The sequence below is a fragment of the Hyposmocoma kahamanoa genome, unplaced genomic scaffold (assembly GCF_003589595.1).
Source record: "Hyposmocoma kahamanoa isolate Upper Pololo Valley unplaced genomic scaffold, ASM358959v1 180, whole genome shotgun sequence".
Lineage (NCBI taxonomy): Eukaryota > Metazoa > Arthropoda > Insecta > Lepidoptera > Cosmopterigidae > Hyposmocoma > Hyposmocoma kahamanoa.
The window spans coordinates 2,219,966-2,234,741 of NW_020653711.1; the positions used below are offsets into that span (position 1 = coordinate 2,219,966).

At 38.0% G+C, this 14,776-nt stretch overlaps 1 protein-coding gene across 1 annotated transcript in view; it reads right to left on the reverse strand.

Annotated features, from left to right (window-relative positions):
- Positions 1–12,735: 12,735 nt before the first annotated feature.
- LOC113225890 (peptidoglycan-recognition protein SC2-like) overlaps positions 12,736–14,776 on the reverse strand; it is a 16,376-nt gene continuing 14,335 nt past the window's right edge. Inside the window, exons 3-6 of the mRNA XM_026458354.1 lie at positions 13,816–14,026; positions 13,494–13,612; positions 13,089–13,287; positions 12,736–12,795 (exon numbers count right to left, since the gene is read on the reverse strand). Of these exons, the coding sequence (XP_026314139.1) occupies positions 13,109–13,287; positions 13,494–13,612; positions 13,816–14,026 (509 nt within the window). The 3' untranslated portion in view covers positions 12,736–12,795; positions 13,089–13,108. The remainder of the gene's footprint in view (positions 12,796–13,088; positions 13,288–13,493; positions 13,613–13,815; positions 14,027–14,776) is intronic.

Here is a 14,776-nt window from a genome sequence, read left to right on the forward strand (position 1 = left end):
CTTATAGTGCGCCACAGGTATGTATCAAGTGACGGGACGAACGAGTCATACGCCTGATGGTAAGCTACATGCCTGTCCATAACAGTTGCATTGCCACTCAGCGCTTTAAATCGCAAAGATATGAGGGGCACTGGTAAAATGACATTTCGTGTATTTTGAAATTACATTTATTATTCACAACATAATATATTTCAAATACAATAAACCAAGACAACCTACAAGAGCTAAACGGGCCAAGCGTGACGATGTGACCTTTTTCATCGTCATCCCACCTTTTTATCATCCTTTTCTCTGTTTTTTTTTTAAATTCCATTATCGAATTATCGCGTCAAGTGCTCCAAGAAATGTGTCGTCTTGCACCATATAAACTTAAAAAAGTATCTCTGCTACATACAGTTTAATCAAGGATGGAATTACATTCCATATAAAAGTGTATTTTGTATATTAATTGCTACTTTTCTATTTCAACATTTTTTCACTTTAATCACATTGATTCAATTAGAACACAGAAAATATTTCGAGTCATTTTGACATAAGCATGTTTATGAAATTCCTTCATTACTAACAGGCAACCGTCATTATTTTGAGTTCTCAATAACATTAATTATATAGGAAATAATTATAAAATGGTTCCAAATAAAGTGATATCTCAATGGTCAAAATACGCAGCTAGATATATGTACGCAAGATGTCTAAATATTTAATATTGAACCGCATCTCGTCCACATTAGGCTTCAATGTCAAATATTTAAAAGTGTCGTTAGTATATTTTAGTATAGTGTGTAAACGTGCATTTCAAACTTGAGTTTCACACTCCAGCAACTCAAGGTGTGGTTTAAATTACGTTGTACACAGGAGTGGCAGGATGTGGCGCCTTTTAAATTGCCCGAGACGATCGCTCTGACAGATTTCGGCTGTGCAATTGTTCGGCGCTTGATTTAGAACTGTAATGTTCCGGTTTAGTAACCTTCACGTTGAGATTTGAAGTTAGATTTAGTTACAAATTTGTTCGTTATTTATTTACATAGTTGAATACGTATATATTATTATACAATTACCAGTGTACATGTTTTTTTTATATTACAAAGAGACGGGACAAACAAGTCATGTGTCTGGTGGTGAGCGAGACGACCTCTGTTCATAACAGTTGCAGTGTCACTCAGGGTGACGGGTGCAGTGCCACTGTGCCTGTAAGTTCACCAGCACCCTTAGAAACCGAAACGCTGTAATGCTCTCATTACTGCTTGGCGGCAGAAATACGTAAGGTGGCTGCATTTCCCCCGACGAATTATTTCACAAGGAGCTCTACTGCCACTAAACATATTTGATATATTTATGATATTATATTAATTAAATTTGTGGTTTTCCAAACTAGTGTGCCCTGTAAGGGCGTAGGTTACAAATAGAAACAAGCAATGAACAAACAAAAATAAAACAATGAACTAAATAACAAAAATATTAAATTGTTTGAAATAATAAACAAAAAAAGTTTAAAAAAAATTACCAACTGCAAAAACCACTAAAAGTCTCTACACGTTTTACGAACAAATGTAGAGCTCCCTGTGAAAGAGCTCTCCAGGGAAGTACAGCCACCTTACCTATCCGTAACTGCCAACTGCCATGGCCGAGTGGTTACTATGACTGCCACGCAGAGGTCCCATGCTCGATTCCCGGGCTGGGCGAAATATTTGTATGGCCTACATTTATTTCTCTCATGAGTTTGGGTATAATTTGTGGTTGTCTACGTGTGTGTGTCCATGGTACCCCCGATACGGGGTTTCACTAGTGAGGGGCTATGTTGAGTGCGTGCGTTATATATAAAATTATGTCTCAGAGTGACGGGTGCAGTGGCAGGGCCCATTTGGTTTTAGCAACTTATAGCTCTGAACGACACTGCAACTGTTTTGGACAGGCGTATTGTTTACTATCAGGCACACGACTTGTTCGTTCCGTAGCTTGATGTCAAAATAAAAAAATAAGAATTGACAGAGATTTCCTAGAAGGCCGGTTGTTGTACCTGTCTTTTGTCTATTGCTTTTTTGTTATATATTTCTTCTTGTGTGCAAAAAAGTATATTTGTGTTGTATTAAGGGCGGTAAATAAGGAATTACCAACGAGGCTCTATTAGAAGCACGAAGTCGAAGACTGAGGGCTTACGTACTGCCCGTGAAACTTACTATGTTTTTCATCACATTTGCACGTAAGTAGTATGATTGCATTAAAGCTAACTTGACTATAAAGCCCCAAATAGAACACTCGGCCCTTTTTTTTCGAGAAAAAAGGCCCAAGAGTTTTATTTGGGGCATTATTGTCAAGTTAGCCTGCATGCAATCATACTATTTACGTGCACGTGTGTCGAAACTGTATACATTACTAGGTAATGTAAATAAAAATAGATCGGTACGCAAGTAATCACAACTAATCGGTTTTTTGTCTTATCACAAATTTCAAGTTAGTAACACAGCACCTGTACAGACAGCATATACCATATGTTCGAAATAACAAATACATCAAAATTTTGATCTGTACCAACAATTAATATCAAACTTTTGGAAAATAACAAATTAATTTTGGGCCGGACTTCATACGTTACTAGGTAGGCTTAAAGCCGTCAGTTATTTTTTTCAAACTCAATGTTTCAATTACCTGAAGAAATAAAATAGATCAGAAATAAGTGAACAAAATATTGTGTAGACACAAGTTATTGAAAATAATAATATCAACATGTGAACTATGTTACTTTGCAGTATATTTTAGATATTGCGCGACATATGATACATGTATTTCGTTGCGATGCTCTCCCTTCCTTGTCAAGCCAAAATGCACAATAGCTAACTAAAAAATGCTTTGGAGTAGAACATGGTATGGTGATGGTGTCTATTCAAACCGGTTCGGCACAGATACCCTACCACCACTAAAATGTAACTGAAAAAAATTAAATTTAATAAAACGCATGTAGCGTTACGTTACGAACCATGATTGGCATAACCCATAGGCAATCCTGCAAGGCGGTGTTTGCTTGTGTTTGTTCATTTGTGTTTGGCACAGTTTATGCGAGTAGAGATGATGGACGGATGCCTGTGTCGCGCGGGACAACTCCGATCAGTGCCGCGTCGCACTGCACTACACGAGAAAAACCCGCGGGTTATAGGACTATTACGAGCACATACCTGCCGAACTTAAAAATGAATGTTTCAGGAAACGTTCAGGGGCAGACTGAAGAAACTTTTATTGGAAAAGTCGCTTTACTCAGTAAGCGACTAGACTGAAAGTGCTATATATATGTATATGTATATATACTCGATGGGTTATATACTCGATGTTTCCTGTATACACTTGACATATTTAGTTCAATTTAATTACTTATTAGCTTCATTAATTATGTAGATATGTATGTACGAGTACACTATTGTATACTTATAAGTTACTATGTATTATATAATTATTTCTTCATTATTTGACGCTCACTTTTCGAAGAATAGTATAAAATGACATGTAATTGTATTTGTATGAAATTTGTAATGTAGAGAAAAGTAAACTAAACTAAACATGAAATAAGCCCCGTGAAATTTTAACTCGGAAATTTGGCCACGTACAATATGTTACACTGGGCGTTCCCTGGACAGTCTGTGACCATCCCAACTTGCCAGTGTCCACGCAGTGCGTAATTACGTTGGATACGACTGTTTGATACGGGAGTTTTCAGTTTTTTAGTCAAAATCTTTGTAAGGTTTTTTAATTGCAGTCAGTTGAATACGTTATATGACGAGAACTACCCTTATATAATAATAATAATAACGCACACACTCAACATAGCCCCGCACTAGGGAAACCCTGTGTCGCGGGTGCCATGGACACACATAGACAACCACAAATTACACCCAAACTCACGAGAGAAATAAATGTAGGCCATACAAATATTTCTCCCGGCCCGGGAATCGAACCTGGGACCTCTGCGTGGCAGTCCGGCATGGTAACCGTTCGGCCACAGAGGCAGTTGAAAGCCTCTAGAGAAAATATTCTAAAATATCATAATTGTCAAAATATCGAACTACAATCGCAAGTTCTAAAAGAGTTCGGAAACATTCTCTATTATGCACGTCACCCTGAGACATAAGTTGCCAAGTCCCGTGTGCCTGTAATTTCACCCTTCAAAACTGGAACGCTGTAAATATAAATATTAGATAAGACAAAGTACGTAGCTAAAGCACTTGTGTTACAGAAATCGGAAACAACGACGATACCAGAAACAGCCAGACCCGAGACAAAGAAAAGTTAGTTTTCTACACTGACCCGGCCGGGGATCGAACCCGGGACCTCACAGATAGCGTCATCATGAAAACCGATGCCAAGTCACTGGACTGGATCACGAAGGCCGTCACGCAGTAACGCTCACATTACTGCTTGACGTCAGAAATAGGTAAAGATGAACTTTCACAAGGAGTTCTATTGCGGCATGCTATTTTTCTACTTACTTAAAAAAACGACATATTCAATAAAATCGTAAACCGAGAAGACCGTAAGATACTTACTTTAATTTTAATTTATTATACCTTTTTCTTAAGTTTTTTTTTACTAACAAACATTGAATAATTGTTTTTGACTGTAACGAAATGTTATTATTATTATCTATTTTAGACTATTATTGGTTAAATTTGTATTGAATTGATATTTAATTATTTTTTATGAAGTTACTCCACTAGTTTGTTATAATTATTAATACAAATATGGAACACTTAGAAAAAATCATTCGATCCGGCCGGATTCGAACCGACAACCGGCCTTCTACCAAACCGTGCCAGACTAGAAACTATGCCAACTATGGCATCATAATAATATCAATTCAATACAAATTTAAATACAGTAGCGACATCTCTAGCCAGGTCTGATAGATGTACAGTACAACCTAACTGGTTGACGAAATACTTTCATAGATTTCTCATATATGGTGTGCTACGGCTAAAAAGTCGTTGCAAAACCAAGTACAAAGATCCGACAACAAGCACATAGAAAAAATCGTGAGGTCCGCTGGTTCGTTTCGTGGCTTAGTTGGCATAGCGTCTGGCACTGTTTGCTAGAAGACGTCGGTTCAAATCCGCCCGGATCGAATGAATTTTTTCTAAGTGTGCGATCTTTGTATTAACAATTATTATTGATTTTATATTATTTATTATTATTTATGATTTTGCTAATGCTACTTTAGATAAGCGGGTGATACACGCATTTTACGTATTTATTTAACTGGGCTTTACTGATTACACTAATGTTACTTTAGATAAGTGAATGTTACACGAATAGACAATATGTATAATTTCATCCATGACATGTATTTGCGATTTTCGACATTTAATTTTGTAACGAGTATTAGAATAGTCGCGAGTATGTCACCTCCGAATTATACCCCTAACACACATATATCGAGTGAAGTACACGTAAATGCACCACATATATCACCAAACGATGGTAGCTGTAAAGGTTGACAGAGTGAAAAACTGCCTTACGTTTCTCAATGGTGACGCTACGGCAAAAAAGCTGTTTAATAACCCCAATACAACAATCTGCAACGAGCACAGAGAAAATAAGATATCGACTTTGAACTGGCAACCGGTACCGTCTCAATTTTGACAACCTTACAGGAGAAGAAAAGACTTGTAGGTGTCATGTATGTAACAGGTAGTTATTAAAAACAATAGAATTTCTTTCAACGCTGCGGAGTATGAAATAGTATAAAATGGTATTAAAAAGTGAAATCTTTAGAAAATTGAGATAGTACCGGTTGCCAGTTCACAGTCGATATGCTGATTCGATCTGTAACCCAATAAGAGCTATAGCACGGTTAGGCAACAGACGCTGGTCCGAATACAGTGGGATCGAGGGAATTTTTCTGTTGTTTCTGTCTTATCATTAATAATAATAACATAATAGTGGACTATTTTCAGTAATACAAAATTCCAATTTTTAACGCTGTTTGTATTCTGCAAGATATTGCTTCCATGTTACGTAAGTCCCGACCTCCAAAGTCTAATATACCGCACGAGGAACTGAAGGCGTTAGGTAAGCTGCGTGTTAACTTCGATGTGTTGGTGTTGCCAGCCAACAAAGGGAATGCAACTGTCATTGTTGATACGGTAACATATGAAAATAAAATTGCTCAGTTACTGAGTGATGAAAAAACATATAAGAAGGTAAATTACAACCCTACCTGTAGAGTGACGACCAAAGTTAACAAATTGCTACTGGATTTACCAGGCCAGAATTTGATAGCATTGTTGCGCCTAGAGAACCCAACGACCCCTAAGATTTATGGTTTACCTAAAATCCAGAAGCCTGATTGGCCTTTAAGACCTATAGTCAGTCAGTATAAGCTTGCTCGTCATATGTCTTCATTACTGTTAGCTTTCACTTTTGCAAGTCAATTTGGGATTCGAGGCATTACATCAATTTGTTGAATGGTATGCAGCTCCGTGTAGATGAATTTATGGCGAGTTTTGACTTGACATCTCTTTTCACCAATGTACCGGTAGATGAAACAATTAAAATTGTCTCGGACCTTTTAATAATGTGTATATATGCCGTGTATATAATAAAATGAATTGAGTTTTGTCTGAAAAGTGGGTATTTCGCATGGCGTGATTATTACCTGCAAATTGATGAAGTGGCCATGGGTTCACCAATTGCGCCCGCAACTGCTAACATCTTTATGGAGTTGTTAGAAGAAAAAACTTGAACATCGCGTCTGTAACACCTAGATATGGTGGGTGGAGTTATGTGGATGATGTTTTCGTTATTATCTCGAAAAACAGTTTGCCTGAATTTTTTGACTACCTCAATTCTGTGCACGATAAAGTTAAGTTCACGGTGGAGAGAGAAAATGAAGGAGCACTGCAATTTTTGGATCTTTTGGCTATTATTATATGGCGTTAACTGGAGGCAGTGTACTCGTGTCGTGAGCGCAGCTGCTCGTCCTCGGCTGGTGGTAGTGGAGAGGCTGCCGATATACTTACCTTACGTTAAGGGAGTAACAGATAAAATCGGACACTTGTTACGCCGAAGATATAGCATCAAGACAATTTTCCGCTCTCACGTGCAGCTATAGCATATTCATCTCTATTTTCCCATTACTAACGTACAAATATGTGTTACCCAAATACGGAATCGCGACGATGCGCGCCCGAGCCCATTCGCTTTTTTGTAGTTGAAAAACAGGACGCGATGAAACGCTTCGACTCTGCGCCAGTGTGAATTGAACCTTAGACAGTTGGTGCGTTCACCGCATAAGGAGCCAATGAATGTTCCCGGGTATATAAAATTCCCTGCTCCTGTGACAAAAGTTACATAGGAGACACCGACCGTAACATATCCCCACGAACGACGAAACACATACTACATACATAGTATTGGTAGCGAAAGAAATTATATAACGTACAAATTTATTCGACTTTATCTCAAATGGCGATTGTATTCAACGTAATGTAAAAATAACATTAACATTTTTTTATTTTTGAATTAACGATATAAAAATTGTATTCTTCTATAGACTGCGTGGTAATCGGAAATTTGTATTATTTGTAAAAATATATTTATGGTGCTAGTTTAAAATTATATTTTTACTAAAGTTCTTTGTTAAAAAGAGTACAATCGTGATTGTAGGTGGTCCTGCAGTATGATCGCACCTTTTTTTATACGTATAAAGTTTATATGGTTTAAATTTTTAATACGTAGGTACGTACAATATAAAACGTTCTTCTCCGTTTGGACTATACGTGGTAATCTGAAATTTATATGGGGGTTACCCTTCCAAACCGGTACGCAGTAATGCTCACATTACTGCTTGACGGCAGAAATAGGTATGGTGGCAGTACTTCCCTGGACCAACTCTTTCACAAGGAGCTCTACTGCTACTAGTTTGTATTTGCCTCAAAATCTCAAAGACTTCCGAACTCAATGAATTACTAAGACCAATACGCTTGAATTAGCAGTAAATTACGTCGTAAGATAAGCATAATAAGTTGTCATATTAATTTGGGTAATTTATTAAAACTGATTCATCGTTGATAACTCATATCATTGAGATTACTACGTTTTATTTGTTTGGTACACTCAGCCACAGGTCAATCATAGCAATTTGTTTTTTAATACTGAACTTAAAATTTTCAAAGAATTTGAAAGTAGGGTCGTTTATTGGTGGTCATACCTATTAGCATGTCCTACTGATATGACCAACAAGAATTTGTATGTATTAGTGGTCATATTCAGTCAGTATTAACACCCTAACCTAGGTAATACATAGGTGACGATCAAATATGTATATTTCACTATACGAATTAAGTGATGTTGATTAAACTGTTAAATATAAAGGAATATCTTGATAGTTGGATTAAATTGTGATTACTTTAATTATGTCGAAAAAAATATATAAATAAAGTAGGTAAACCAATCATATTAGCATAAACTGTCACCAATTGGCAGGATGGCTCTGACATTTTAGCCCATCCCGAAGGTTTAAAATAATACATGTAATACTGAATTGTGATTATTTATGACAGATTTTTGTTTTAACATTTTACATACTCAATTCTGTTACAATTACACACACCTGCACATTTAGCAGAAGACTAAACCTATAACAGTAAAGTCCTCAATAGAACGTGGTATTGTTTCCTGGTCGATTAAACTTTTTCATTTTGGGTCTACTTTGATAGTAAAAATTAGTACATGGCAATTTTTTCACTAACCGTTTTATTCATTACTCCTTAATAAAAATATAGTTTATTTTCTTCACATGTAACATTATGTTGTAAACCAAAAAAACACTTATTGTCTGTATAATGCAGAGTGTATATTGTGTGTATGTTAGCATGTGTCTGTGCGTGCGCTTGTGTGTGAGTGTGAGAGAGAGGGAGAGAGTGCGTGTGTGTGTTCCATCCATTCCTTGGGGCCCGTGTACACGCTAAGAAATTCGTCGTGTCTGCAACAGAAAAGACGAGAATGGCCTTACACGACAAGAATTTTATCGGATCTAGGCACGAAAATATGTCGTGTCTGTTGCAGACAAGAAAATGATGAGTATGTACACGATACGAATGCTTTCGTGCATACGTGTGTACGGTAAACGTGTCAGTGCACTTCCAGGTAGCTGTCGTTATACTACCGACTGTGTGAAGAAATATGTTGACTACCATAAAAAAAAGGTGATTGCAAATTATATGTATAGAATAAAAAATATTTCTCTCCATGCCTCAAAAGTACGTCGTTTATCTTTATAAATCTCTAAGGTTTTGTCCTACAATATGGGTCGTACCTCTAATAAACTTATAAGTAAATCATGCTTTTTATTAGTCGCACTAAAATTAGTGGTGCAACAGTGGTACTTTGCAACACCAGTCCACGCGCATAAACGTTCGTTTACTGACAATGCGCCCCATACAATAACGGCAGAGTGCGTCGAGCCGGGGGTAGACAAGATTTTTTTCTTGTCCGACGCCGAGGCTGTGTACACAGTTCGTGTGTAGAAACGACACGAATTCTTGGATTGACCCGGCGAATTTTCTTAGATTGTGCACGCGCCGTTAGGGTGGAATATGAAGTAAGCCTATCGTGAACTCCAAACACGAATGGTAAAGCCTAAGTCCTTTATTATCTGATATTTAAGTGAATACACAACCTACATTCTTTTGTTTTACCTTACAATGTTCCCAATATGAAACTCTACGAATTCGACGATCTTCTTCGCTTGTTACTGCTGTTCTCCATCTGTCCTTCTTCTACGTCTTTCCATCTGGTCTTCCCGGTAGGCTGCTTCCTTTGTAATTCGTGTTAGAGACATGAGGCAACTTCGCCCCTTACTTACTCATATTCAAGGATCATTAGAGGCACCCCGTGCCCTCCCTTAGCCACAAATCTTTTCAGGGATCATCAGAGGCACCTCGTGCCCTCCCATAACCATCAATCTAATTCAGGGATCATCAGAGGCACCCCGTGCCCTCCCGTAACCATCAATCTAATTCAGGGATCATCAGAGGCACCCCGTGCCCTCCCATAATATAATCTGAATCGGATCGGACGCGAGTCAACGACGCAGTGCCACCACTGTGGGAGAGACCAGGATTCCGCCCAGCATACGCTGGAGGACGCGGAACATCCTGATTGCCCGGATCGGACGAGATCTCTCTCCGCCAAGCATAGTAGCGGCTATGTTGGCGGATCAAGAATCCCATGAGTCTCCTTCTGTGAAGCGGTGATGCTTCAGAAGGAGGTTCCCGAGCGTGATCGGAAGAGGGCCGATCCCGCTCGGCGGCGGCGTACCTTCGCGGCTGCGGGCGATCGGAGCGAGGGCTTCGTTCGCCAGTAAGTTAGGCAGCCGCGAGAAGGACGACGGGGAGGTGTTGTCCGCTTCGTCGTCAGGAGAGGAGGGAGAGAACGTAGCTCCTCTTAGGTGTGGGGGGGGGGGGTTCCGGTGCGCAAAGTCGATCCCAGATCCTTCCCATTAGAGCGCCCGAGAAAGCAAAACTTAATTAACGGACACGGTTTGAGATAAGCTGGATATGGCTTTTAAAATTTATATGTTGGTCAATACTTTATGTAATACTCAGATATTTGAACTCTAAAACAAATTGTATAGCAAGGCACAAGCATCCACCACAGCTATCAGGGGAGTCATGTGCAATTAGTGTGAAACTATAAGTAGGCAACGAGTTTTAGCGCACTCCAAATAGCATCCACTGTGTTTTTTGTGCGTTGATTATTAGATAATTACAGTTTAGTCAGTTTACAACAATGTTTAACCCTAGTTGAGCACACTGGAAAGCTTCCTGCCAAGAGTCAGCTTGGAATGAAAGTGTTGTGCCGTCCGCAAAGGATATAACTATACCGTTAATTAACCTACTTCGGCATAAATTATTTAACATCAAAAACAAGGACCCCAGAATACTTCCTTGGGGAATACCATAAGTGATTGGGAGTTCCTCACTGGTGAAGTTTCAATTTTAACTCGTTGAGTACGATTGGTAACGTAGGATTAAAATAATTTCAAAGCGACTCCACTGCTTTGTCTGACCTTTGCCGAATCTCTTTCTTCTCCCACTTCTATTATTGTCTCTTGTTTCCTGTAGAGCTGGTAAATTATTCTTCTATTCCTGTAATCAGGTACACGACTTGTTCGACACGTCACTTAGTGTTATTTAAAAAAATTTAAAAATCTAACTCTGCTTCTTTCAATATTTACATAATTTTCTTTCAATCAATCTTATCAAAAGCTTTCTATAGATCTATGAAAGCATGAGTGTATCAAGGACTAGGTCCACCCGTCGACCCACTACTAATCTTAGCGCCAGAATAGTTTATCTTTTGCTTCTATTTTGTGTAAACCGTATTGGTCAGACCAATACGGTTTTAGACACAACGGCTTTAGAAATGATATCTTATATAATTATATATTATTGGTTAAATTTTTATTGAATTGATATTCAATTATTTTTTGTGAAATTAGTCCACTAGTTTGTTATAATTATTATTCGTTCGTTCCGTGGCTTAGGTGGTATAGCGTCTGGCACGGTATGCAAGAAGACGTCGGTTCGAATCCGACCGGATCAAAGGAATTTTTCTGAGTGTTCGATCTTTGTATTAATAATTATAACAAACTAGTGGACTAATTTCACAAAAAATAATTGAATATCAATTCAATAAAAATTTAATTAATACAGTCAATAGCGACATCTCTCGCCAGGACTGGTAGCTGTAAAGGTACTAACTGGGTGATAAATCTGCAATAGATTTCTCATAGATGGCGCTACGACTAAAAAGTCGTTGAAAGACCAAGTACAAAGACACGACGCAAGCACATAGAAAAATTCGTGAGGTCCGTTGGTTCGTTCCGTGGCTTAGTTGGTATAGCGTCTGGCACGGTATGCAAGAAGTCGTCGGTTCGAATCCGACCGGATCAAAGGAATTTTTCTGAGTGTTTTTTCTGAGTGTTCGATCTTTGTATTAATAATTATATATTATTGGTTTTATTCGGTTCTGTGTTATTTTTAACAGTATTTTGTTCGCTTGTGAAATTAAGTCTCCGATTCCTTTGTTTGCTTGACCCTATTGAAGAGTTTTTGAGTATTCTCTCTAAGCTTGGCGTTCCACCACGGAACCTATTAGAAAGGTAATGATGCCCCTGGTAGTGACCTCAATAGCCAACTCGACACTCTGTGTGGTTTTGATAGATTAAGGACACCCTTGTAGGTACTGCCATAGTCCTAAGTGTAGTGGCGTGGCAGGCTCCTTCTGCCCCCAGATCAAATTTTATTACATATTTATGATCCGACATTGAGTTTTCTTCAGTAACATGCCAGCCGATTATAAATCCAACTAGTCTAGCTGTAGAGTAAGTAATGTCCAGAATCCCTTGTCTTGACTAGATTCAAAAGTTGGTGTACATACATCCTTCGTTATTAAGAACACACAAGTGCAAAAAATATATATTTGTATTGTATTGTAAATAATATATCACTAGGTAATGCAAATCAAACTAGATCGTAATGCAAATAATCACAATAGAAGTCTTTTATTCTGTCTTATCACAATATTTAATTACAAAACATAAGTACAACAGTAATTACTTGTACAGATTGTATACATAATTTGTGCCAAATAACAAACATACCAAACATTTTATATCAAAAATTAAATTTAGAAAAAGTTGCAAATTAATTTTACACCGGACTTTGTTTAGATTTTATTTGTTTAGATTGCTGGGCAGAATAAAAGTCGTTAATTGTTTTTATTACATGTCAATGTTTCAATTACCTGAAAAAAATAAAAAAGATCAGAAATTAGTTAACATAATATTGTGTCGACTTCGCAATTTATAGAAAATAATCTTCTTGTTTTGACGCTGTCAAGTAGTTTGCTTTTAGTTGCTTAACTATGTAGTACTTTGGTACATTTTAGTTTCGTCCTGTCAAGGTCCTGGCAAAATGCAGAGTAGTGATGCTTTTTAGTAGAATAAGGCATAGGGGTGGTATCTACTCGAGCGGGTTCTGCACAGAGTACCCGACCACCAGCAAAATGTAATTGAAAGAACTAAACTTAAAACTCACTTTATTAAGTTCAGTACAAGTTAAGCTCGGAAGTTTGGCCATGAACGAATGGTATTGAACAGGGTGTTCCCTGGGCAATCGGTGGCCGTAACTTGCCGGTGTCCACGTAGCCAGTGAGCACGTTGGATACGACCGTTCGACATTCCCATGTTTATAAGGTTTTGAGTTGCAGTCAGTTGTACAGCTGGTGGGCTAGTAGCTGAAACAATGTAAGCACGTTATATTACGAGGACTACCCTTACGAAGGCCTCCAGAGAAAATACTCGAAGATGATCATAATTGTCAAAATATCGAACCAGAGAGCGTGACGGTCTGCGCTGGGTGTCTCGAACGGCTGACTGCGTGCTAAAGACAGACTTAGTGATGAGTCTTGGGAGAGGTCTATATTATATTGAGTACACTTACTACTCCAGTTTCCAATCAAACAAATTCCGATGCTCCTGCTATTAACGGCGGGAGCATGTGCACCTTGTGTAGTCCAGCCTCTTCCTTCGTATACCAAACCGTCGCTGCCTACTGCGAAACTGAAACCATCACACAATATGAGTGATTGCGTTTATCTTCCATCTTTAGATCTACGTCGCTCCCCTATCAACCACTGCTGAGTACTATATCTTCTCTTAGACTCTGTTCATTCTTCGATAATATTTTTCATTGTTTAAATTTATTCACACACTTGATAGCACAAAAATCTATTGAACATCCGGCGTGCTGTGCCTTTACTTACTTGTAACCAATGTCAGCCCAACCATTGGTATTCATGTGATGATTTTGCATAGACCTCATCGCCGTTGCACAAGCCGACTGAGACCAACATGCTCCCGGAGAGAAGCTGTGGTGGATGATAACTTCCGGCACTGGCGTGGCAAGAGTAGTCCGGCTGTTTGGCGCTCTTGCACCCCATTGTGCTCGTGTTATTATTTGGACGTTACGCGTTTCTGCCAAAACAATAAAGAAAATTAACCAAAGCATTTGCCCAACTGAATATAAAAATGACAGATTGAATACAATGTAAACGGAGACTCAGTCTTTTAATTTTGTTGTCATTATAAACCAACCCTGAAATTTTGTAAGTTTTCTAAGAGAAGTGCTCCAGGGTGAATTCCGTTGCTCTGTTTTCATAACACAGGGAATTACATATATAGGCAATTTGTGTGGTCGTCTGGCATTACATTATAAGGTATAGGTAGGCAAAGTTGGTGATGTTTACCAATCTCCGATAGAAGCGACAGGCGAAGCGGACGTATTAAAATTTAAACGATATAAGCATTATAAATAAGTATAACAAAAAGTATGATCGTACATACTTCAGATGGTGATTGTACTCTTTTTATCAAAGAACTTTAGTAAAAACATAATTTTAAACTAGCGAAATACATTAATTAATTCAAAAATAAAAATCAGTTAATATTGTTTTTTTGCTATGATGTGTTCATCACCACGGTGTATGTATATCACGGAGAGAGTTCGAGGGGACTGCATAGTTTAAAAAAAAAATTATTTATTTCTCAATTTGGTTCAACAATGGTAGATCAGGTTCTCCCTTTAAGCAAATGTATGCTTGTGCTGGGAAAGCCTTGCAACTAAGCTTAAAACTGAGAATTTACAACAAAGTTAAATCAGTGGGTTAGTTTTAAGATAGAATGATATTTAAAATGATAAATTAAAAATGAAAAAAATAAAATTAT